General features: G+C 52.3%; 2 protein-coding genes across 2 annotated transcripts in view; both read left to right on the forward strand.

Annotated features, from left to right (window-relative positions):
- The window catches only part of LOC110484126 (uncharacterized), a 187,648-nt gene that overhangs the window by 2,064 nt on the left and 159,990 nt on the right, over positions 1–25,594 (forward strand). Inside the window, 2 exon segments of the mRNA XM_077789898.1 lie at positions 345–348; positions 2,614–2,638. Coding sequence (XP_077646024.1) covers positions 345–348; positions 2,614–2,638 — 29 coding nt within the window.
- LOC144248171 (olfactory receptor 14J1-like) lies at positions 8,256–9,241 on the forward strand. The gene has a single exon (XM_077789918.1). It carries the CDS (start codon positions 8,309–8,311, stop codon positions 9,239–9,241), a length of 933 nt encoding a protein of 310 aa, XP_077646044.1. The 5' UTR covers positions 8,256–8,308.

A 25,594-nucleotide genomic window follows, 5' to 3' on the forward strand; every position in this document is an offset into this window, starting at 1 on the left:
GTTTGGACAGCGCTGCCAGGCCCAGGCTGGCAGTGTTGGGGTGTCCTGTGCAGGGCCAGCAGTTGGACTCGAGGATCCTGATGGGTCCCTCCCAGCTCAGCCAATTCTGTGGTTCTGGATCCATGACTCTGAGGATGGGAGTGCCAAAGGTTGCCATGGCAACAGGCTCCAGGCCTGAGCTGGTGTCCATGGCAACCACCCCTGGCATGGGGTCTCCATGGAGCTGCCCAGGGCCTGACCATAGCAACAGGGGCTGGGGATGGTTGCCATGGAAACTGACCATAGCAACAGGTTTTCCTGGTGATGGTTGCCTGCTTAGGATGAGATTTGTCACTGGACCTCAGAGGGGTTCCATGGGGACTTTCCAAGAGTCTCCAGGCAGTTCAAGAGCAGGAAGGTCACACACAGAGACAGGGGCTCCATGGAGCCCTCCCAAGGGTTTCTGGGGATGGCAAAGAGCCGTGTGGTCAGAGGCAGTCACAGCCATTCCATGGTGACATCCCAGGAAACCTTGGGCTGCAAAAGAACTGATCTGTCACAGACACTCACGGGGGCTCCACAGTGACATCCCAGGATTCCCCAGGCTGCCAAAGAGCCAGGATGTCACACACACTCCTGTCATGTGCAGAGTGGGAGCTTCAGGCAAAAGCTTTATTTCATTATTGGAGAAACTCCTGCTGAGTCATGAGATGGAAAAATGACACCCAACAGCCACCATGGATCCTCAAACCCCTGCAGGGCCCCCAGACTTCTAAAATTCCTTCTAAGAGAGGAGACTGGGAGTGACTGGATGCAATCCCGGCCCCAGAATTTGTCAAAGGTTTATGTATAAATGATTGGACAGGTAGAATTGAACAATCTGTCAATGCAATTTGTCCCACAGGATTAATGATGGAATACCAGATATATTTATATAAATACAATCTGATAATGACTAGACAGTAAGCTCTTAACCAGAGTTATTTACTCCACAGTCCAGAATCTATAACACCTATAGGATATTCTGCTCTAGGAAGCAATTTTGAAGTCAAGAGGTCCTTGCTGGAGTGGTTTGAGCCCATTGCAGGCAGAGCCTCCTGCTCCAGCAGGAACTGCCTTTCCTGTGCCAGGAGCAGGGCAGGTCCCGCTGCAGGAACAGCCCCAGGCCAGCCCCAGCACAGGGAAGGCCTCGGGCACAAGGGCAGAGTGCCGTGCTGGGAGCTGTGCCAGGGACAGCCCGAGGCACCAAAGGCACCTTGGCAGCAGCAGCTGCTTGCAGGGCATGGCCAGAAGCCTCCTTTGCAACCCAGCCTGGTGGCCAGCGCTGCAGAGCTGCTGCCTTAGGGCTCATTTCTGGATGGGCTCTGAAAAGCCACTTCTGCTCCAGGAGCCTGACTGGGAAGCCATTGGCCCAGCACCTTGGGGACAAGATATTAATGACAAAACTCTTCATTCCAGCAGAGACAAGGCAGGGGCAGAGGAAAGGGGAGAGCCAGGCCCAGGGGACAGGGCTGCCATGGTGATGGCTGTGAGGTCACTGCCCTGCAGCAGCCTGGCTGCCCTCAGCAGACATTTTGGCCAGAACTGTTGTGAGGGCACCCAGCACATCCAAGAACCCACACAACAGGAATTCCATCCTTGGGGAGGGGAGGGGATTTCACTGGGTCAGGTTGCACACACTCCCTGATTTTTGAGCATTCCTGGGATGGGAAATCCACTTCTCTGGAAAAACATTTGCCATTTTGTGCCACTCTCATCACTGTAAATATTTCCTCCTTCTAACAAATTTAAATCCACTCTCATTCAGTTTAGAGATATTTACCATTGTTCTGTCACTGCTAGACTTGGGAGAAAATAACTTTGATAACTATTTTTCCATTTTCACAGACCTTAGGGAGGACCCAAATATCTCCCAAGATGGGGTTTGAAGGCTTCATCACATAACGAACACGTAGAGGCTGCAGGCTCTGGGCTCAGTTGTGTGCAGACTGAGGACAGAACAGGAGTAGCCTGGGAAGGATTGAAGGGTGGTTCCACAGATGCTGGAGTTTTATTTCATTGCATAAAACAGCCGGAGAAAGAAATAATGGCACCAAAGGTGTAGAGTGCCCCTGCCCAATGAGGTGGGAATTTTACCCAGACACAGCATCCGGCGAGAGCGTGACTTAAAGAAGATTCCACCCCTCCACGCTGTGGGGTGTGCCCTTGAAATCCTGGGAAAAGACACTCTACCCTATCTGATCAAATGAGGAATGGCCCCAGAATGTTCTTATTTTTCTGTACCCTTATTGGCTTAAATTGTGCTGCAATGTCCCCACTGTAGTTTTTTCCATTGATTGTCCTCCTCGATCCACCCCTTTGCAGTCTCCTGCTCCTCTTAATATTGGACCTTGATCCTAAACTCCACCCCTACCTTGTAATATAAAAGTCTTGACCCTACCACCTCGTTTCTTGTGTATGTCCCTGGGAAAATGAAGAATCCTCAGTTTTCTAAAGCAAGACCTGTTCTGTTGCCTTCCTTTCCCTGTTGGTCATTGGTGTCTGCCTGAGGTCTGAGACTCTGGGGCCTGGGGCAGTTGTTGTGCCTTTTGCTGCAGCAGAACACAACAGTGCTTTCCTCCCTATGGAAAAAAGAACCGTCCTTATCTATGCAGAAATTGCGGGAATTGGGCTTCCACCTCCCAAATTCCCTATATCCAAGGGTTGCTTTCAGACAAAAGCTACCAGGAAAGAGAGGTCTGGTTGCCCTTGGCCTCTGATGTCTGCCTTTCATCTGCCCCTCTAACGCTGGTGTTCCATGCTTTCCTTCCTATGGAAAGAACCATCCTCCTCCAAGTGTCCATGTCTAAAATTGGGATTCCACCTATAAAATTCCCTATATCCAAGGGTTGCTCCCAGACAAAATCTGCCAGTACCATCAAGTTTGGCTCCCATTGGCCTCTGGTGGCTGCCCCTGCCACACTGGGGCTCGGTTCTTTCCTTCCCATGGAGATCACTGTGACACTGTGGGCACCTCATGGAACCAAGGGGATCATTGTGGCACCACTGGAGCCCATGGAACCAAGGGGCCATGGTGACACCGCGGGGCTTCATGGACCCAGAGACCATTATGACTCTGTGGGGCCTGATGGAACCATGGAGACCATTCCTACCCTTCAGGGCCTCATGTCACCAAGGGGGCATTGTGACACCTCAGGGCCTCCTGGAAGCCTGCAAGCTCTGGCTGTCCTTGTCCTCTGGTGGTCACCTCTCATTCCCCCAGGAAACATTGGCACACTGTTCCTTCATTCCTGTGGTAAAGAACCGGCCTTCATGTCCAGGGACCATGGCCAAAATTAGAATTTGGCCTCCCAATTTCCATGTATCCAAGGATGCTCCTACACAAAAGTAGCCAGGACAGACAGGTCATGCTGGCCCTGTCATCTGGTGATTTTCTTAGACTCTGAGCTGAATGTTTTCATTTGAAAACACCTTGGAGAGGGCCCAGAGATCTCCCAAGGAGGGGTTCTGAGCCCTTGGGCACATAGCCACTGCATATGGACAAAGGAGCTCTGTGCTCTGTGCTGCCATGGTGGTTTTGCATCATGGAAGGGATGTCCTGAGAGAAGCTGCTAGCAGTTTCCTCCATGTCTGACAAAAAACCAATCAGTAATTAGCTTTGAGAGCTGACAGTCTGTTAAAGCACTAAGGAAGCTGCAGACGCCTCTGTGTAGACACAAGTTACAGATGAGAAACCCTGGCTGGGTCTCTCTCCCTTGTGGCCCCACAGAGGTGCCGAGGCCGGCCCAGCCCCGTCTCGGTCGTGGGGCTGGGCGGTTCCTGCCGTGGGGCCGGGCCCCTTCCCAGGGAGCCGCCAGGCGCCATCGGCTGCCGGGCAGGGCAGGGGAGGCCGCGGGGCCGAGGCCGGGCCGTGGCTGCGGGTGCTGACATCTGGCCCTGCCGAGCCCTGCCCCGCCGCCAGCCCGGGCCCGGCCAGGATCCGCCGGGCCCCAGGAGCAGCCCCGGGCCGGGCCGGCTCGGCCAAGGCTCTGCCGCCCTTGGGCTTCGCCCGCAGCCGGCGGGCAGGGCAGGAGAAGCCATCGGCCCCGGCCGTGCTGCTGCTGGGCTCTGGCCTGGCTGCTGAGATCCTGGCCCTGCCCCAGCGCGGCCCAGCCTGACACAGCCCCAGCGCAGCCGCTGCAGAAACCTCCATGGCAAAACAGCTCCGGCCGCAAGCACCGAGCCCGGCCAGGCTCACGGAACCATCTGCAGCCCCGGGAGATATTGACTCTGCCAGTGCTGCCATCCTCCTCCAGTGAGAGAAAAGGACACAGGGCAGGCACACAGAGGAGCAGCATGGACACACCAAGGGCAGGGAAGAGGAAGTTGAGTCCCAGATGGGAGGGATGAGGAGATGCCTTGATCTTGGGGCTGAAATCCCCTGGTAAAGCTGTGGAGAAGGATGTCACTGATGCATCAGACTATCTTTTTCCCTATAATGCATTGAAATTATGGGGAGATGACTTGTTTCAGCAAAGGCCTCCATGCTAAAGTGAGCAAATGTTGAAGTAGCTGTGATCTAATGAGAGGTTTGAACAGAGAAAGGGAGAACAGTGATGAGACCCTGTGCGCTCACGGAGAGAAGAAGACCTCTGTTCCCAGAGATGAAGATGATTTCAGAAACATATGAAGAGAACCTTTGCTCTTAAACAGCTCATCTTGAAACTAATACCCCATAACTTGGCCTGGCCCATAAACACAGCTGTGGGAAAAAGTGGGAAAAGATGGAAGGGAGTTCACGATTGCAGATTTCTCCAGGCCACTGCTATTTGTGAAAATGAAAACTCATGAGATAACTGTTTTCTTGTGGATAAGTCTCCATAACATTAACAAGAGGAACTTCTCTCCCTAAGTGAAGTGAAAAAAGACTATTTTAGAGGTGGTAAACTGACTGAAAATTTTAGGTTTTTTCTCTTTACATTGTCAGGTTTTATGGAGAGAGGAAGTGTTCTGAAAGTTTTGTTCTGATTCTTATTACTATTTCTTTAGTTATTGTTAATACAATTTTATTTATACCCTTTTAAAATTTTGAAACCACTTTCCCTTTCTTCTAATCCTATCTCACAGCTGGAAATGAGTAAGTATATTCTAGTGAGTGCACTGGTAATTAGCCAACACTGAATACAACACACTCATTGAAGCATTGGCTGAGAAATCTCAAAATGGTGAACCAAAACCACTACAGAAACTTCCTGACAAACTGCACGAGAGCAGAGAGAAATTGAGGCAGAGCCATGGTTTGTCAGGACTTGCTTGATCCTAATGAGCCCCGTGGTGCATTTGGAGCTGAGCCCTGGAACCTCAGAGCCTGAGAGGAGATTGCACAAACCTTTCCAGGAGTCAAAGTCAGAGGAAAACCCCAAAGTGGTTGGAGTCTAAAGCATTAATGGGAACCACAAAGGTCCATCTATAACACAGGCTCTTCATGGAGTCCTTGGAGGAGAGAACTGGAGGCCAGGATGGCACAAAAACTTCTCAGAGACTGAAAATGGCACAAATAACTCTCAATGTGGAAAGGAAAATCCAAAGAACCTTACAAAAGTTAAGAATCTCAAAGTATTCACGAGCCCAACTGAGTGCCTGTACAAAGCTCTCAAGGGACTCATTAAAGAAAATAATTGGGGCCATGATTGCACAAACCTCTCACAGAGTCTGTAGCAAAAGGGAAACACCAAGTACCTTAAAACAACTGAAGTACCTTGAAGCATTAATGAGCCCCTATGAGTGTTGCTCCTGACAAAGCCTCTCCAGGGACTAATTACAGCAGATAATTGGAGGCCAGGATTGCAGAAAGCTCTCAGAGACTGCAAGGCAAAAGCAAAACCCAAAGTCCTTTGAAAAACCTGCAGTCCCTGGGAGCATGAAGGAGCCCCCAGGGCCATTCCTGACCAAGGCTCCACAGGGACTCCTTCCAGCAGATCCTTGACCCCACTGGGATGTGGGCATGGGGGGGATGCTGAGGGCAGGACCAGGGGCTGACAGTGCCCAGCCTGGCTGGGGCTGTGCCAGGAGGCCCCAGGGCCTCAGGACAAGGTGTCTCCTCACAGCCCTTGGTGGCACAGACCCTGCTGTGCCCCAGGGCACCAAGACTTGGCTTCTCTTTGTCCCCACCTGGCATCAGTGCCTCCAGTTCTCTGCTCTGCCTGGGGCCTGGGGACACTTTCTCAGTCGTGTCCCTCAGTGGGACCCATTAAAAGTCCAAGAAACTTTGGAGTTGGATTCTGACTTGGAGTTCTGAAGAGGTTTCTGCACCTCCTTCTCAGGGCCTGATGTTCAGGCCCTGAGCACAAAGCCCCAGAGGGTCATTAAAGTCCTTGTGCTGTGTCTGTGCTGCTGAGCTGGGCCGGGCTCCTGGCACAGAGGGTGATCCTGGTAACCAAGCAGAGCTTCAAAAGCACATTTCTCTTGCTGAGCAGCTCTTCTGCCAGCCCAGCAGGGCTGGGGCACTGCCTGCAGCCAGCCCGGGCACAGCACAGAGGCACAGAGAGCTTAAATCAGTCAGGGCTGGGAAGGGGCTGAGAAGTGCCTGGGGCAGAATCACTGCCAGCCCTTGGCACAGGAACCTCTGGCTGCAGGACAATGCAGCTGCAGCTCCTGGAGAGATCTCCTAAAGCTGGAACATGCCAATGCCCACAGACCCTGTGAGTGCATTCTCTGCTCATCTCCTGTGCAGAGCAGCCAGGGGTGCCCAGGGCTGTCCTGCAGAGCAGGGTCCTGCAGCCCAGGGCGCTGTGCTGGGCCAGGGACTCTGCTGCCTGCCAGGGACAGCTCTCAGCCGGCCCTGGAGCTGCTCCCAGCGCTGGCCAGGAGCTGTGGGGGGAAGGAGCCACCCTGAGCAGGGCAGGTGCTGCTGCTGAGAGGGGCTGGCTGGGGCAGGACTGCTCCCCGCTCCACACTAGCCTGGGCACAGCTCCGGAGGACACTTCCCAAAGAAGGTAAGCCTGGGATTGCTGTAAAGATCAGGAGCTTTTCTGAGAGTGTTTTCAATTTCCTGCTTGTAGAAGGATGGGAAAGACAAGGTTGCTGACAGAAAGATTTTTGCTATTTATACATTTTTCATATAGCCATAGCTATGTAAAAAAACTATTATATACTTTTTAAATTATAATCCTAATTTTATTCTATTAAATTCTTAATTAACTCTATTAAGCTTCTATTATATACTTCTATCACTATAATCCTTAATTAACTCTAGTACATTTCCTAACCATGCTCTTAGATTTTAGAACAATAAGCTGACTATCTAAATACATTCCTGAAATACTGTATAGTCTTATTATCAAGAAGCAGTCCTGAAAGAAGAACATTTTGCATTTTGACCGGAATGTGAGCAGTCATAACAAAAATTGGGGCAAAGAAGCCCTTGGACCTACTCCAATGGGTTGACCTATTGGTGGGCTACTGGATCAACGGAATCTTCTCCTGGATTCCCCTGTTAAATATCCTAATTAATCAAACGCAATAAATTGTTGAAATCAGTGGCTGGGTGTGCCCCATCCACACTGGAAGCTAACAATAAAGGTCTGTTTTTTAACTTACAGTTCTAAAACTTTTGCAAGGAGGTTTTTTTTCTCTTTTGATTACAGACACAAGTGTATGAGAAAAGCAGAACAGGAATTGTAATCCCAGAATTAAAGAATATTCTGAGGTGAAAGGGACACACAGGATCATTAAATGAATGTTTGAAAATTTACAGAGACTCCAGAACTGTGACTTTGGCTGGTCAGTCTCAAGGCACATCTCAGGAGGGGATGTCCAGGCCCAGGGAGATGCTCAGGGAAGCAGAGGGGGCTGAACAGAGCAGTGCTGGGGGAACAAGCCCATCCAGCCCCTCACCTTCCCTCAGCCACAGGGAATCCTTTGCCTCTCACACCTCTCACTGGCAAACTCTGAGTGCAGCAGGAATGCTGGGGAGTTCTGACCTCAGAAGGCCAGAAATGGTGAGTGGGTAGGAAAACAATTCCTAAAACCAACTCCTGCCATCCTTTAGACCTGGAAGCGCAGATGGTACCAAGACTTTCTGCATTTAGAAGTGATTCCCCTGACAAATCCTGAATATCCAGCCTTGTCCCTCTGCCACATGGCCACAAACCCATGACAGCGGGGCAGGGATGGCTCCTTGAGAGTTCCCACACTTAGCTGGGTAAAGGTTTTCCCAGAGCAGGAACCAGGGCCATTCCCTGCAGCAGGACAGTCTGAAGGGAATGGCCCAGGTTTAGCGCCAAGCAGCCTCTCCTGACTTGTCCCTGTCCTTTCTCCATGAACAGGTGCCCATGTACAGCCACAGCAAATGTCCAACAGCAGCTCCATCAGCCACTTCCTCCTGCTGGCACTGGCAGACACGCGGCAGCTGCAGCTCCTGCACTTCTGCCTCTTCCTGGGCATCTCCCTGGCTGCCCTCCTGGGCAACGGCCTCATCATCAGCGCCGTAGCCTGCGGCCACCACCTGCACACGCCCATGTTCTTCTTCCTGCTCAACCTGGCCCTCAGCGACCTGGGCTCCATCTGCACCACTGTCCCCAAAGCCATGCACAATTCCCTCTGGGACATCAGGAACATCTCCTACACAGGATGTGTTGCTCAGGTTTTTCTGATTATCTTCTTCCTTGGATCAGAGTATTTCCTCCTGACCATCATGTGCTACGACCGCTACGTGTCCATCTGCAAACCCCTGCACTACGGGACCCTCCTGGGCAGCAGAGCTTGTGCCCACATGGCAGCAGCTGCCTGGGCCAGTGCCTTTCTCTATTCACTGCTGCACACAGCCAATACATTTTCTCTGCCCCTGTGCCAGGGCAATGCCCTGGGCCAGTTCTTCTGTGAAATCCCCCAGATCCTCAAGCTCTCCTGCTCCATATCCTATCTCAGGGAAATTTGTCTTCTTGCTATTAGTGCCTGTTTATCACTTGGCTGTTTTGTGTTCATTGTTTTCTCCTATGTGCAGATCTTCAGGGCTGTGCTGAGGATCCCCTCTGAGCAGGGACGGCACAAAGCCTTTTCCACCTGCCTCCCTCACCTGGCCGTGGTATGTCTGTTTGTCAGCACTGCAGCATTTGCTCATCTGAAGCCCCAGTCTGTCTCCTCCCCATCCCTGGATCTGGCCCTGTCAGTTCTCTACTCGGTGGTGCCTCCAGCCCTGAACCCCCTCATCTACAGCCTGAGGAACCAGGAGCTCAAGGCTGCAGTGAGGAGACTGATGACTGGATGCTTTCAGGAACATTAAACTGTTGGCCAATTTCTGCAAAACACTTGTAATAAAACTCATTTTTGATACTTATTGTTGGTTTCATTTTCGACTTTCTTTGTTTTACATATTAATGTTGCCACAAAAAATGCCATTGTTTGTGCCATTTCTTATTTGATTCTCTCCACTATCCATGTAGCCACAGACTGTGTCAATGAGGGGCTGCGCTCTCGGTGGCTTTCAAGGAACTAAAGGATCTCCCAGCAAAGTTTTCTGCAGATATGCTCTTTTATTGCCTTCTCTGGAGCTGCAGCAGCAATGTCTGTGTGCAGAGCTGGGGCAGATCAGTGCTGGCACAGCAGTTCTGGTCCTTCTGGCCACACCATTCCTGATCCAGGCCAGGAGCCATTGGCCTTCTTGGCCACCTGGGCACACTGCTGGCTCATGTCCAGCCTGCTGTCCATCAGTCCCTGCAAGTCCCTTTCTGCCTGGCTACTGTCCAGCCACTCTGTCCCCAGCCTGTAGCACTGCAGGGGTTGTTGTTGCCAAAGTGCAGGACCCGGCACTTGGACTTGTTAAACCTCACCTTGTTGGATTTGGGCCATGGATCCAGCCTGTCCAGGGCCCTGTGCAGAGCTCTCCTACCCTCCAGCATATCAACACTCACATCCAGCTTGGTGTCATCTGCAAAGATGTCCTTGGTTCCAAGGGGCCCCTCTGTGTCACAATGTCCCTTTGGTTACACCAGGCTCTGCACTGTCACACTGGTCTCCTTGGTTCCATGGGACCCCAAAATGTGACAATAGACTCCTTGGTTCCATGGGCTTCACGGTGTCACAATGTTCTCATTGGTGCTGCAGTTTCACAGTGGTCCCTTTGTTCCATGGGGCCCCAGGGTGTCACAAAGGCCCCATGGTCACATGAGGTCCCACACTGTCACAATGCTCTCTGTGCTTCCACAAGTCCCCTCAGTGTCACAATGGACTCCTTGTTTTCATGAGCCCACACAGTGTCACAAGGGCCTTCCAGATTCCCTGAGGCCCCAGAGTGTCACAGTGGCCCCTTGGTTACACAAGGTCCTGCAGTGTCACAATGTCCCCTTGGTTCCATGAGGCCCCACAGTGTCAGAATGGCCCCTTGGTTCCCCTGGGCCCTGGACTCTCCCAATGCTCTCCTTGGTTTGGCAGTGTCACAGTGGTGAAACCCCTCGGTCACGCGAGGCCCCGCAGTGTCACCATGGCCTCTGTGGTTCCACCAGGACCCAGTGTCACTGGGACTCCCTGGTTCCCTTTGGCCCCTGAGCACCACAATTGAGTCCTGGTTCTATGGGGCTGCACAGTGTCACCATGGTCCTCTTAGTTCCACGAGGCCCTGCAGGGTCACAATGGCCCCAGAGTGTCCCAATCATCACAGAATGACAGAATCAAACAGGCTGGAAAAGACCTTTGGGATCATCAAGTCCAACCAATGCCCTAATACCGCCTTGTCACCCAGACCATGCCACTGAGTGCCACTGGAGAGGGACAGTGACTCTGCCACCTCCCCCCTGGCCTGCCCATTCCAATGCCCACTCACCCTTTCTGTGAAGAACTTCTTCCTCTTGTCCAGCCTAAACCTCCCCTGGTGCAGCTGAAGGCTGTGTCTTCTTGTCCTGGCCTCCAGCAGATCCACACTCACACCCAGCTTGGTGTCACCTGCAAATTTGGGGATGGTGGGCTTAGTCCCCTCACCCAGATCATCAGTGAAGATGTTAAACAGGACTGGGCCCAACACAGATCCCTGGGGACAGCACCAGGGACTGGACACCAGCTGGGTGCAGCACCATCCCCACCCCTCTCTGGGCCCAGCCTCCAGCCAGCTCTTCCATCTCCCAGCCAGGAGGGAACCTGCCCAAGCCGTGGGCTTCAGCTTTTCCAAGGAATGCTGTCAGAGACAGTGTCCAAGGCTTTGCTGAAGTCCAGATGGACACATCCACAGCCTTTCCCACACCCACAGGTGGGTCACCTGGTTATAAAAGGAGATCAGGTTGCTCAGGCAGGACCTGCCCCTCTTAAATCCACGCTGGCTGGCTCTGACCCCTCAGCCATCCTGTGGGTGCCCCGTGGTGGCTCTTAAGGTGATCTGTTCCATAACCTTGCCGGGCACCGAGGTCAGGCTGACAGGCCTGGAGCTCCCCAGATCCTCCTTCCAGCCCTTCCTTGGGATGGGCTCACACTGGCTCCTCCAGTGCTCTGGGACCTTCCTGGTGAGTCAGGACTGATGGTAAATGATGGGGAGCTGCTTGGGGAGCTCATCCACCAGCTCCCTCATCCCCCTAGGATGGATCCCATCTGATCCCATACATCTGTGAGCATCTGAGTGGCTCAGCAGGTCAGCAGCTGCTTTCTCCTGGATTCAAGGGGCCTGTTCTGCTCCCTGTGCCCATCTACCAGCTCAGGAGAACTCTTGTCCTGAGGACAATCTCTCCATATATTGAAAATTGAATCAAACAAGGTGTTAAGTACCTCAGCCTTTCCCTTATCTTTAGTTACTCTATTTTCCACTGCATCCAATAAAGAGTAGAGGTTCTCCTTATACCATGTTTTGCTATTAATCATAGACACGTTTGTTATTATTTTTCACAGAATTGGCCAGGTTAATCTTTAATTGAAATTTCACCTCTTTCCTTTTCTCTTTCTGCATGATGTAACAACATCCTTAAACACTTGCTAAATTGCCTGCCCTTCTGTCCAAAGTTAATGCTCTCTCTGCTTTCCGCTGTGTTCCCACAAAAGCTCCATGGGCAGTCAGGACAGTGATTTTCCTCACCAGCTCATCTTTTGCCACACTGGGACAGGCTGCTCCGTCCTCCTTAAGATTGCTTTCTCAAAATGTGTCCATCGTTCCTGAACCCCTTTGTTTTTAATGGCTCTTTCCCTTAAAAAAAATCAGTACCTGATTTTTTACTCCCCAAACCTGCATCCTAAATAGGCCAAAGTCTGCCCTTCCTCTTTCCAGTGTGGAAGTTTTGTTGCTGCCCCTCCTTCTGTCACAGATCATTGAAAACTTGATTATTTTATGGTCCCAGTGCCCCACGCAGCCTCCGACCCCCACATCTGCCACTAGCCCTTCTCTCTTTGTGAACAGCAGGAGACAGAGCTTTCTTTGTGAGCGCAGTGTTACCGAAAATTCAGTAAAACAGAAAACTCCTTATCACCAGTGCAGCATTAAGAATCATCATTCTTTATTCAGGGGGATGCACGGGGGATAGCTCCTCCCAAAGCCGAGCATGCTGAGTACAGGAAAGTTTCTGTTCATATTCTGTATTTTGCACACATATCCATTGATTGTGCTGGACTAAACACACATCTGATAATCATTTCCCCAGAATCATTAACATATTTCCCCTCCCCTTTACCCATGTGTTCTTCTGTCCTGGAGGTCTCTCTGGTGGTCCCTGGTGGTCGTGGACCCCAATGTTCCCATGGGCCTGGCTGAGCTGGCAGGACACTGAGGCTGGTGAACTTCCAGTTCCCCTTGTCCCACAATGGGCATTGTGTGGTTTCCATAGGCCTGGGGTTTGGAGAACAAGCTCCAGGTGTCAGCTCACCTAGTGGAGATAATTTATCATCTGGTAACATGAGGTCAAAGAGTGGGCTATGACATCACATGAGTGATCTATGACAGAATTGTCCATGACATCACAGAGTGGTTAATGTGATGTCATCAAGAAGTTATGACATCATAGGCCAGCTCTGTGACATCCCAGAGCAGGCTTAGAGATCACAGGACAGAGCTTTGAAATTGCAGAGCAGACTGTGACATCACAGAAATGTCTGTGACATCAGAGACTGGCTGTGTGACATTACAGAATGGTCTGTGACATCTCAGAGAGGCTGTGTGACATCCCAGAGGGGCTGTGTGACATCCCAGGAGGGCTCTGTGAGGTCACTGGGTTGGTCACTCTGCCCCAGCTCCCCCTCACAGTTTCTCCCAACAAGTCCAATGCTGTTCATGCCCAGCAGGGTCCCTGTCCCCCAGTATCCCCCCAGTCCCTCTGGAGCCACAGCCTCCACCCAAGGATGTTCCACAGGATCCACCCCAGAGCCTGACATGAGGGCAAGGGGCCAGGGCTGTGTGACCAGGAAATCAAGGACGTGGATTATCCAGGTCCCTGTGGCCTGGGTTGAGTTCCCCAGGGCAGGAAAGATGTCTGGCAGCTGGAGCAGGGTTAGGGAAGGGCCTCCAAGGTGGGGCTGGAGCACTTGGCTGTGAGCAGAGGCTGAGGGAGCTGGGCTTGTCCAGCCCAGAGCAGGGAAGGCTGAGGGGCTCCTCATCCCAGCCTGGCAGTGCCAGCGAGGAGGGGAGGGAGAACACAGAGCCAGGCTCTTCACTGGGGGGCTGGTGGGAGACAGAAGCCAATGGGTGGAAGGGCAAAGAGGGGAGATCAGCCAGGCCAGGAGGAGATGAAATGAGTCAGGCTGATTTCAGCATTTCCTCAACACCAAAAGCAGCCTGACCTCCCTTCTCCATCCACCACTGACAGCTTTGCAAATAAGGAATTGTTTGAGCTGTTTTGACCCTGCTTCAGGATGAGCATCCTGATACAAGAACCTAACTGTGTTTATATCTATCACAGAACCACATTTGTCAGAAATTCATTCTAGCATGGAAATCACTTGTGGATGGTTCACTCATCAGACACTGCTGGGATGCTGCACATAGTTCAACCATGGTCTGTTGGCCATGAAGAGAAACTTTCTGTGCCTCTGAGTCTCACCAGTTCCTGACCCCCAAAGGACACAAACCTGATGAGTTGTGGTTCCCACTCCAGTGGTGGCACTTGGAGCTCCCTCCATCCCCAGAGCAGAGCTCCCTTGTCCCAGAAAGTCCCTGGCAATGCAGGGATGAAGGAAACAGAACAGGCTGTGGGGATCAGGGGCAAGACACGGCCAGGGATTTGGGGTGGTTGTGAGCCCAGGGCAGGACCTGGCCCTTAGCCTTGGTGAACCTCATCCCATTGTCCTGGGCCCATGGCTCCAGCCTGTCCAGATCCCTCTGCAGAGCTTCCTGCCCTCCAGCACAGCCACACTCCCACCCAGCCTGGGCTCACCTGGAACTGCCTGAGGGTGCCCTCAATGGCCTCATCCAGATCAGCAATAAAGAGATTTCATTGACCTGGCCCCAGTCCTGAGCCCTGGGGACACCCCTGGATGTGACTGCATTCCTCAGCTGCTCTGAGTGCCAGGGGTTGGATGAGGGAAATGGTGGGGAGGGAGTGGGGACAAAATCTGATTGCTTGTCAGCCATGAAGGGTGTTGATTTTCTTGTCTGTTCAGACTGTATTACGAGGTGCTGGGCATCAATATCAATTGGACATTGCTGATATCAATCCATAAACAGGAAAAGAACAATTCTCTGTGCTTTTTTTTTAATATACTATATTCATTTGAATACATTTCTGAAATCTGTTTAACTAGCCAAAGAAGAATTGAAAGCTTAAATTATTCTCAGGGGCTTTTAGTGTTTGTATGTTTTGAACAAATTTTTATGAGCTTTTCTCCTTGAATTGAAGAGCTCAAGAAGGAAGAGACCTCTGGCATAGTAAAATTCATCAGCAGCCTCCAAGGGGCTGACGATGCATCCCCATCAGAGCAGCAATGAGCAGAAATGGGCACAGCTCTGTGGCTGCCCCAGCTCTGGGATGAGCCCTGGGCCTGGAGCAGGAGCAGCTCTGGAGGGCCCCAGGGCCGGGGCTCTTGTGCTGGCCTGGGCAGATGGGATGGCAGGAGGGGCTGCAGAGCTCTCAGCACCTCAGGCAGAGGGGAGCAGGGCAGCCAGGGAGCTCCTTTGGCCTTGGCCAAGCCCCTTCCCCCATGGTGGGGCTGAGTCCTGGCTGAGCTGCAGCTGCTGCTGTGCCCTTGGCAGGGGCTGAGGCCGTGGGGCAGTGCCCAGAGCAGCCTGGGCTGAGCAGAGCTGTGGGGCCAGAGCCGGCTGGGCTGTGCTGGGGAGAGGCCCTTGGTGCTGCCCAGAGCTCAGGGCAGCTGGCAGAGCTGGCAGGGAGCTGGGCTGGGCTGGGAGAGCCTGGCACAGAAACCATCAGTGTCCATCTCAGCCTGGCTGAGCTGGCAGGGGCAGGAAGATCATCCAAGGTCCACAAGTTCTCTGTGTGGGAGCTGAACTTGTGACCCCCTGAGCCCTCCCAAGGGCTGGGGCTGCACCTCCAGCTCCAGAGGAGATGTGACAGATGGGAGCAGAGACAAATAATGCCTGGTGTACTCTTTCTTGGGTTTGCTTATACAGGTGACCTGGATCCATATGTAGATGAGGTGTTTTGTGTCAGATAACACTGGGAAAGTGATAAGAATAATATTTTTTAGCTGAAAATTATATTTCATGCATAATGCACAATGAGGAAAAAAATACACATAGGATCAAAAGAGCATCTGAATTTTTCAGAGGACGAGAGACTCATTTATGTTCCAGCTGCCAAACCTGTTCAAATACTTTCCTCAGGGCTTCCTTGAGATGAGAGGTGACCACCAGAGGCCAAGGCCAGCCAGAGCTGTCTGTCCTGGCAGCTTTTGTCTGGGAGAACCCTTGCATATAGGGAATTTTTCAGGGGAAATATAAATTTCGGCCATGAGCACCTGCAAAGATGGATGGTTCTTTTCCATAGGAAGGAAAGCACAGAGCCCCAGTGTTCCAGAAGCTGAAGAGAGGCAGCCCTCGACGTTCCAAGATCAGCTGGACCTGTCAGGTGGCCCCTGGGAGGCCAAGCCAGCCAGACCTGTTCCATGTTCCCTTGGTTTCATGGCACTCTGCAGTGTCCCAATGTTCTGCTTGCTTCTGAAGTGTGGCCCCTTCCTTCCACGAGGCCCCCAGGGTGACAATGGCCCTTGGGTTCCACAAGGCCCCACAGTGTCACAATGGTCTCACAGAAAGGAAACCACAGAGCCCCTGTGTTTCAGGATCTGATGAACTCTGCAGTCACCTGAGGCCAAGGCCAGGCAGACCTGTCTGTCCTGGCAGGTTTGCTGTGACCAACCCTTGGATATTTGGAATTGTGAATGTTGAATCCCAATTTCAGCCATTTGTGCCTGGAGGAGAAGGCCAGTTCTTTTCCATAGGAAGGGAAGTGTGGATCCCCCGTGTTTGGAAGGCAGGTGAGAGCCCCCCACTAAGGGGGCCAAGGCCAGCCAGACCTGTCTGTAATGGCAGCTTTTGTGTAGGAGCAATCTTTGACTATAGGACTTCTGGAGGTGGAATCCCAATTTTGGCCATGGACACCTGGCTGAAAGAAGGAGATGGATGAAGGATGAAGGATGGTTGTTTTACATAGGAAGGAAAAGGCAGAGCCCCAGTGTTTCAAGGAAGAATAGGGAGACCACCAGAGGCCAAGGCCAGCCATAGCAGTCTCTCCTGGCAGCTTTTGTCTGGGAGAAACCCTTGCATGTAGGGAATTTTGGAGGAAAAGTGTCAATTTTGGCCATGGTTGCCTGTGCAGGAGGGACGGTTCTTTTCCACAGGAAGAAAAGCACAGAGCCTCAGTGTTTGAAGGCAGGTGAGAGCCAGGTCTCAGGAAGACAAGGTCAGCCAGACTTGTTGGTAATGGCAGCTTTTGTTTAGGAGCAATCCCTGGATATTGGGAATTTTCATGGAGAATCCCATTTTGGCCATGGATGCTTGGATGAGAAGGGCAGTTCTTTTCCACTGGAAGGAAAACCCAGAGCCCCAGGGCTCTGTTTCAGGGGTACATGAGAAGAAACCCTCAACATGCCAAGGGCAGTTGGACCAGTCAGGCCAAGCCAAACAGACCTGTTACCTGTTCCCTTGGATCCATGGGGCCCTGCAGGGTCACACCGGCCCCTTGTTTCCATGGGACCCTGCAGTGTCACACTGGTGGTGTCATATTGGATCCTTGGTTCCATGAGGCCCAGATGTGTCACACTGGCCTCTTGTTTCCATGGGGCCCTGCAGTGTCACACTGGTGGTGTCATATTGGATCCTTGGTTCCATGAGGCCCAGATGTGTCACACTGGCCTCTTGTTTCCATGGGACCCTGCAGTGTCACACTGGTGGTGTCATATTGGATCCTTGGTTCCATGAGGCCCAGATGTGTCACACTGGCCTCTTGTTTCCATGGGGCCCTGCAGTGTCACACTGGTGGTGTCATATTGGATCCTTGGTTCCATGAGGCCCAGATGTGCCTCTTGTTTCCATGGGGCTCCATAGTGTCACAATGGTCCCTTGCTTCCATGAGGCCTTGCAGGGTCACAGGGGTCTCCTTGGTGCCGCAGGGTCACAATGGACCCTTGGTTCCATGGGCACTCACAGTGTCAGAAGGGTCTCCTTGGCTCCATGGGGCCCTGCAGAGCCCCTTGATTCAACAAAGCCTCAAAGTGTCAGAATGGCCTCCAGGATTCCAATGGGCCCCACAATGTCACAATGGACCTTTGGTTCCGTGGGGTCCCACACTGTTCCATGAATCCTTAGTTCCATGGGCCCTGTAGCTCCTTGGTTCCATGGTGCCACTCAGTGTGACAGCTGCCCCTTGGCCTGCCAACACTCCATAGTGTCACAATGGCCCCTCGGTTCAATGGGGCCTTGTGGTGTCACAATGGCTCAGTGAGGCCTTTAGTGTCACAAGAGTGTCCCTGATTCCATGAGTGTTGGAACCCTGGATGCCGAGAATGTTAAACTGGCTGTGCTGAAAGGCACAGACTTGCAAGAGAACACTGCATTTGACCTGAGGCTGTGGAGAAGGCTTCCAAAATTGATTAATAGCACTGGGGTTACGGGTGCGTAGTTGGTTAGAGGTGCATAGTACCACAGGGTGGAAAACATACAGCTTGGGGTTTTAGAACATAATAATAAATATGATACAATATTGAGGTTTTAGGGTGGACACAGGTTCTTCTTATTTACTTTCTCCTTTATGGGTTTGGGTGATATTTTGTGATTGGACAGAAAAGTCTGCATTGCTGGCTTCGAGGGATCAATTATTGGGTTAAAATGGAAAATAATTTAGGTGTCATTCCTTGGTTGGATAATTTTAAAAGACCTCTTAACAAGAGATATTTGGTCATTTTATGACTTGCTAATGAAAGACTGCAGAACTCACAATTGTGAGGTTGAAACACTGATGAGAAACAAGAAGCACCTGAGTCTGAACATGAACTATGATCTCAAGTACCTTTAATCCTGACCAGGACACAGGTAGAAAAAACAAGCAGAGCACCCACACCTAAGGCCTGGCAGTGTGACAACAGACCATTGGTGTCACTGAGCCCCACAGTGTCACGATGGTCCCCTTGGCCCCACGAGGCTCTGAAGTGCCACAGAGGCCCTTTGGTTTCACAAGGCCTCAAATGTAGAAATGGTCTTCATGGTCCCATGAGGCCCTGCTGGGTCACAATGGACCTTTGGATCCATGATGCCCCAGAGTGACACAATGGTGACACAATGGTTCCATTGGACCCTTCATTCCACGGAGACCCACAGTGTTCACTGCAGTCCCCTTGATTCCATGAGGCCCTGCCTGCTCTCATGGACCCCTGGTTCCAGTGGGTCCTAAAGCGTCAGAACAGTTTTCATTGTTCCATGAGGCCCCACAAAGTCACTGTGCTCTCCTTGGTTCCACAGGGCCCCACAGTGTCACAATGGACTCTTGGCTCCATGAGGTGCCATGCTGTGTCACAATGGCTCATGGTTCCATGAGGCCACACAGTTTAACAATGGTCCCTTGGTTCCATGAGGCCTCGCTGTGTCACAATGGACTTGGGGTTCCATGAGCTTTCCTACTGCCAAAAACAGTCTCCCTGGTTCCACAGTGTCACCATGGTCCCGTTGTTCCATGAGGTTCCATGGCAGAACCTTGGTTCCATGGCCACCTTGGTTCCGTGCGACCTTGCAGTGTCACAATGGACCTGTGGTTCCACAAGGCCTTGCTGTGTCAGAATGGCCACTTGGTTCCAAGAGGTTTCTCAGGATCACAATGGTCTCCTTGGATCCGTGGTGTTACAATGGACCATTGGTTCAATGTGGCCCCAGTGTGCCAAAATGGATTTGGGTTCCATGGGGTTCCGCTGTGTCACCATGGACCCTTTGTTCCAGGAGTTTGCACAAAGTCACAGCTGACTCCTGGGTTCTGTGAGGCCCCATGGCCACCAAATCTCTGAAATAGCAGAACAAGACTCCTTAACACTAATTTGCTATTTAAGAGGGGATCATTTATTCAGGCCTTGGGTCTAGTGAGGGATAACTCCTAATCTTATGTGTACATGTAACTCTACTAGTGTGCTGCTTATACACAGTCACTAAATGTGTATTACAATTTACCCATTGCCATAAAACCCACCCCAAGTTCCCAGGTTCAGTCCTTGCTTTTTCTATCACTGCACTCTTGAGGCAGATGTCTTCTACACTTCCAACTGTCCTTGCTGGAAAAGCAGCTCCTGCACGCCTTGTTCCTGTGTTAAAAGTTCCCAGGCACAGTAAAAATGGAATTAACCCTTTTGGTACCAAGGCCAAGGCTTTGTGTGGCCAGGCAGGGGCAGCAGGAGGCAGAGCTGCCAGCAAAGGAAGGGCCAGCGAGGTGGGGCAGCCGGGGGTGACAGCCTGCAGGGACAGAGGCGCAGGGCAGGGACACCGTGGGACAGCCTGGGCTGCAGAGGGCTCAGGGATGTGCAGCAGCTGCAAGGCCCTGACAGAGCCAACCTGTGCAGCCCTTTGGCCATGGCTGCTGGCCCTGGGCCTGAGGCCACCAGGGGACAAGTGACCCTTGCAGCCCTGGGGCCTCAGTGCCTCCTTGTCCCTGCTCAGCAGCCTGGCAGGGGCCGCCCCATGGTCCTGCCCTTGGCACTGCACATCCCCACATGCCAGTGCCCATCCCGGGAAGAGCCCTGAGCAATGAGGGAGGGACAGGATCTGCCTTGCCAGGGTCTGGGGCTCAGGCCTGGGCCCTTTGCATTCCTGAAACACATCCAGGTTTGCTCAGCACCAGAGACACCTTTCCCTTGCTTGTCCCTTGCTGTCATCACTGCCTCCAGTGTTCTGCTCTGACTGGAACCTGGGGACACTTTCTCAGTCCTGTTCCTCAGTGGGACCCATTAAAACTTCAAGAAACTTTGGAGTTTAAATTTAGCTTTGAGTTCTTGAGAAGTTTTTTGAAGACACTCTCAGGGACTGAGTCTGATGTAAACAACACCAAAGCCCTGAGAGGGTCATTAAAGTTTTCCTCTTCCAGTTGTGGAGAAAGATTTCAAAGAGCTTGTAAGAAATACACATTCCTGTTTTAAAGGGTGTATTTTATTACATTTCTCTTTAGATCAGAGGCGATTGCAGCATTCTGTGACTGATATTGAGCCAGGGTCTCCCCTCAGGAGCTCTGGCCTGCTCAGAGAAGCTGTGCCCTGAGCTCTGGCCCAGCGTGGACAACCTTGCTCCACATTGCCCCAGCCCATCCTGTCTGTCCTCACTCACCTGGGACCTGCTGTGCCTGCAGAGCTGGCTGCACCCAGCCTAAGAGGGGCTTTCCCTTTTTCTATGTTTGGAACAATCTAAAACCCCTGAGTTTCCCCATGAAAACAGACACCCTCCTCAGGTGTGTGCCAGCCCAAGGTGCCACCAAAACTCCTCCAGACCGGCCCAGGGCCAGCTGTGAGGGTGGATCATCAGCCCCAACTGCACTGGGCACTGCAAGGGGCTGTGGCCATGGGCACTGCACTGACCCCACTGCTGGGTTTGGCTGCCACGGCAGCCCTGAGAAATTAAACTGTTCTTGGAAACAATGGGGAGGACTGGGACATACTGGGGAACACTGGGAATGCTGTGGGAGACCCTGGGACATACTGGGAGTGATGCTGTGGAGGGCTGGGACAGCCTGGGAACATGAGGAATGCTGAGGGGGAATCTGGGTGGGCTGGGATGGACTTGGGGGTACACTGGGACACACTGGGACATACTGGGAGTGAAACTGGGAGTGAAACTGGGGGATACTGGGACAAACTAGGGACATTGTGGGGAAGACTGGGCAACACTGGGGCATATTGTGGATGACATTGGGAGGAACTGGGAGGGTCTGGGAATGAACTCAGGTGTATTGGGAGGGAGTGGGCTCTACTGGGAGGGCCTGGAGGGGCACTGGGGCTGTACTGGGTTGTACTGGGGATGAACTGGGCTGTGCTGGGAGGGACTGGAGGGGCACTGGGGCTGTACTGGGCTGTACTGGGGATGAACTGGGCTTTGCTGGGAGGGATTGGAGGGGCAGTGGGGCTGTACTGGGCTGTACTGGGGATAAACTGGGCTGTGCTGGGAGGGACTGGAGGGGTTGAATGGGCTGGTCCCGCTCCCACCACCTCCCATTGGTCGAGGCTCCCGCCCATCACAGCTCCCAACCAATCAGTACCAGGGATCATAGCTCTGGGGGCGGTGCCTAGAGTCAGCGCCATCTTTTCTTTTGCCTACATCTCCCATCATGCACCGCAGCCCAATAGAGCCTCATTGGGGCCGGGACTACAACGCCCGTCATGCCCCGCGCTCCACAGAACCCCGGTACCGCCCCCATCTCTCATGTAAGTTTCCCCCAGACCCTCCGGGATCCCCAAGTGCCCTCAGCACCCATTCGGGAGCCCCCAAAAGCGTCCTCGGATCCCCTGAGTGCTCCCAGCCCCACAGATGCCCGGCACAGTCACTTCTGGGAATTCCTCTCCTCTCATCCCCCGCGGCCCCAGAGCCCCTCAGAACACAGTTCTGCGCCTAAAATTCCTGCCGCGCCCTGCGCCCTAAGGAACCCGGTTAAATCTCCCCAAGCTCCCCCGAGTGCTCCCCCGGACCCCGAAGGGCCCCAAATTCCCCTCGCTGACCTCCAGGGCCCCGGACCCCCGAGTGCTCCCCCGGACCCCGAACTGCCCCTCAGGATCCCTGAGTGCCCCTCCAAGCGCCCGCCCGGCTCCCCCAGGGGCCCCCAGACCCTCAAGTTCTCTCTGAATTCCCTCCCCAGACACAAAACTGCCCCAAATGTGCCCAGAAATGTCTCCGTGGGCCCCAAAGTGGCCGCTTTCACCCTGTCTGTGAACATAATAAAAATGATGGCAAAAATAATAAAAATAAAGAAAATTAGAATAAAGAGGGCAAAATCAATAGCCAATAGTGGTCAATGGATTAATGAAAGGAATTGTGTTACCTAGAACCAATGACCAATGATTTATTGGTTGCAAAACCCATATAGAGATTTTTTTTATACAAGCATTAAAATAAAATAATAATAAAGTAATGGATAATATTTTTATGCATAAGCAAAATAAAATTTAAACTGTTATTCAGCTAAAATTAATTTATTAAATTCATTTAATTAAAATATAACTACATTTTAATTATGAAATAGAATGCATAATTTTTTAAAAATGTTTTGGGATGTCTGTCCCAGGTGGGCAATATCTGGGGGTAAGGGGCATGTGGTAAATGGATGTGATTCATGCTGAAGGCAAGATGTATTCAATTGCCATCTGTTAGAGGTTGGTTCACTGCATTGCTTATTTTATCTTTTTATTTTCTTCCCTCATAAAGAACTGTTATTCCTGCTCCCATATTTTTGCCTGAGAGTCGCCCTTAACTTCAAATTTATAGCAATTCAGAGGGAGGGGGTCTAAATTTTTTTTCCCCATTTCAGGGGAGGCTCCTGCCTTCCTTAGCAGACTCCTGTCTTTGCAAACCAAGACAGATTTTGGCACCTAACGTGCGGCTCGAGGGCACAGGAACAAAAAAGGGAATAACAGTTCTTGAGTAAACCAATTTTTGTGTGCTGCTACAGAAACCTCGTTCAGCGGCACCCTGTGCTCCAGCCTGCCCTGGTTTGGGTGACACGGAACCGTGGCTGCATTTCTCCATTTACAGGCCCTGATCTAAACACGGCTCCTACAGCCAAGGCTGCTGTGGCTGTTCTCCGGTTTGTTTTATGGGTGAATAAGGGGAAGAATTCATGGATCTTTAACTTCCTCTGGGAAGCAGGCACATGGATTCACAGCTGTCACACACTGACTGTGTGCTTTTGGGGTTACTTTAATAGTGGCACCTACTGTGAGGAAATGACACCGGGGGAAATTTTCTCCCAACCCTTTAACCATCTCTTTGGGTCTGCTCCACCAGTTTGTGAAGGGCTCAGATCCACTCCAAATACCAATGATATCATACAGGGGCTGTGTTGCTGTTAGCCCTGTTCTATTTGGCACTGAGAGACAAGGGAAGATTAACCTGGATAACCACCCTGACACCCAGCCCAGAACCTGACACGGCCCCAGAGACCAGGGATGCTGCTGCCCCAGAGCCTGACCCTGCCCCACAGCCACCCCAGATATGAACCACCCAGACTGGGTGGGGGTCTGGTGAGGGAGATGCAGGAGATGCTGAAGGAGTGCATTCTCCAGCTGGTGAGAAGCCCTCCCCCTGCCCCAAAAAAGGAGAGTCTGATGGGGCAGCAGTGGAACCCACAGATGTTACAACTGTCCAGGTTCCAGCTGAGCCACAAAGGCAGCCACAGCCAGCAGCAGTCGCCCCTGTAGAAACAAGGAGGTCTAAGATGGAATCAGAGCACCCAGATAAGGGAAGGCCCTCACAACCCACAGGGGAGCCAGAGGTTGCGATCATCACCGAGTCCCTGACGTACAAAAGTCTCTGTAACCTGCACAAGGACATTGTACGACGGAGATGTGAGGCTTATACAACCTGACTGCTTCAAGACTGAGACCTCATGGGTACAGGTGTCCAGCTAGATGGTGGTGAGGCAAGGAATTTGGGACCCATGACCCAAGGCTCAGGTACGAATCAGATTTTTGTAAGGGAGCCAGGGTCCCTTTCCCTCTGGGAGCGGATTTTAATGAGTGTCAGAGAGAGGTTTGTCCACGGGGAGAGAATGCAGGAGCACCAGCATAGAACGTGCTGGAAAACCCTTGAGGAAGGGATCCAACAGCTGAGGGAAGTGGCAGCATTGGAGGTACTCTTTGGGAGGGATGGACAGCATGATAATGACCCCGACAAGGTCAGGTGCACAGGGCAAATGCTGTGGAGTCTGGCAAGGCTGGGGCCATCTCAGTACACCACCTTCATTGCCACGATCAATGCCGATAACAGCCGAGAGACAGTGGGCTCTGCTGCCAACAGCTGAGAAATTGTGAGAGTATGATCCATGGCCCAGTGCAGGCTCATGGCTCTGCTGTGGGCAAGGAACTCAAAGAGGACATGAGGGAGATGAGGGAGGAGGTGAGGAGGAACAGTTCCCACATTGCCCCAGTGCGAGTCACAGGCCCCAGAGTCAGAGCCCAACGTTCCCCAGCCAGAGAGAGAGCGTACGCCCCACGGGCTGGCCTGGGGTTCTTTCTGTGTGACCATGGGGAAGACATGGGAAGGTGGGATGGGAAACCCATTTCTGTCCTGGCACCGTGGGTGTGTCAGCTCAAGGAGGGAAGCACTGACCGAGGGAATTCCAGTGAAGTGAAGGCAGCCTCAAACTCCCATGACCGAGCTGCCGGGTGTGATTTGTCAGATCCCTTTAAAGTACCTCTGCCATGTATACCTAGGAAAGAAATAACAACCAGGGCTAGAGGGGCCCTGCCTCAAGCCCGGGAGAGGCACTGGAAAACTGGATCTTTTTGTCAGTGTGGATCCAATGTCCTGGCACATCAGTGCCACAGAAATATGAAGCCTTAGCTGATACTCATGCACAGTGTACCCCAATGCCATTGGGGCATGTGGGGCAGAACCTATTTCCATTGCCGGGGTGACGGGGGGATCGCAGCAATTGACCCTGTTGGGAGCCAAGGTGAGCCTGGCTGGGAAGGAGCGGCAGAAACATCCATTGTGACCGGCCCAGAGGCCCCGTGTGTTCTGGGCATAGACTTCCTCCAGAACGGATGTTACAGAGACCCAAAGGGACTCAGGTGGGCTTTTGGCATAGCTGCTGCAGAGGCAGAGGACATTAAGCAATTGAACACCTTGCCTGGACTATCAGAGAACCCATCTGCAGTAGGACTCCTGAGGGTGGAAGAGCAACGAGTGCCAATTGCCACCTCGACAGTGCAGGGCCAGCAGTATTGAACGAATCGGGATGCCGTGATCCCCATCCACAGAATGATCCGTGAGCTGGAGAGCCAAGGGGTGGTCAGTAAGGCCCACTCACCCTTCCACAGCCCCATCTGGCCTGTGCACATGTCTGACAGAGAATGGAGGTTGACTGTGGACTATTGTGTATTAAATGAAGTGACTCCACTGCTGAGCGCTGCTGTGCCGGACGTGCTGGAGCTCCAGCATAAGCTGGAGTCCAAGGCAGCAAAGTGGTACGCCACTATTGACATTGCTAACGCGTTTTTCTCCATTCCTCTGGCAGCAGAATGCAGGCCTCAGTTTCTTTTCACCTGG

Source organism: Lonchura striata, chromosome 39, assembly GCF_046129695.1.
Source record: "Lonchura striata isolate bLonStr1 chromosome 39, bLonStr1.mat, whole genome shotgun sequence".
Lineage (NCBI taxonomy): Eukaryota > Metazoa > Chordata > Aves > Passeriformes > Estrildidae > Lonchura > Lonchura striata.

What these genes read in the sequence shown, in the direction of transcription:
- LOC144248171 (XM_077789918.1), top strand. Translation starts at nt 8,309, where the DNA reads ATGTCCAACAGCAGCTCCATCAGCCACTTCCTCCTGCTGGCACTGGCA.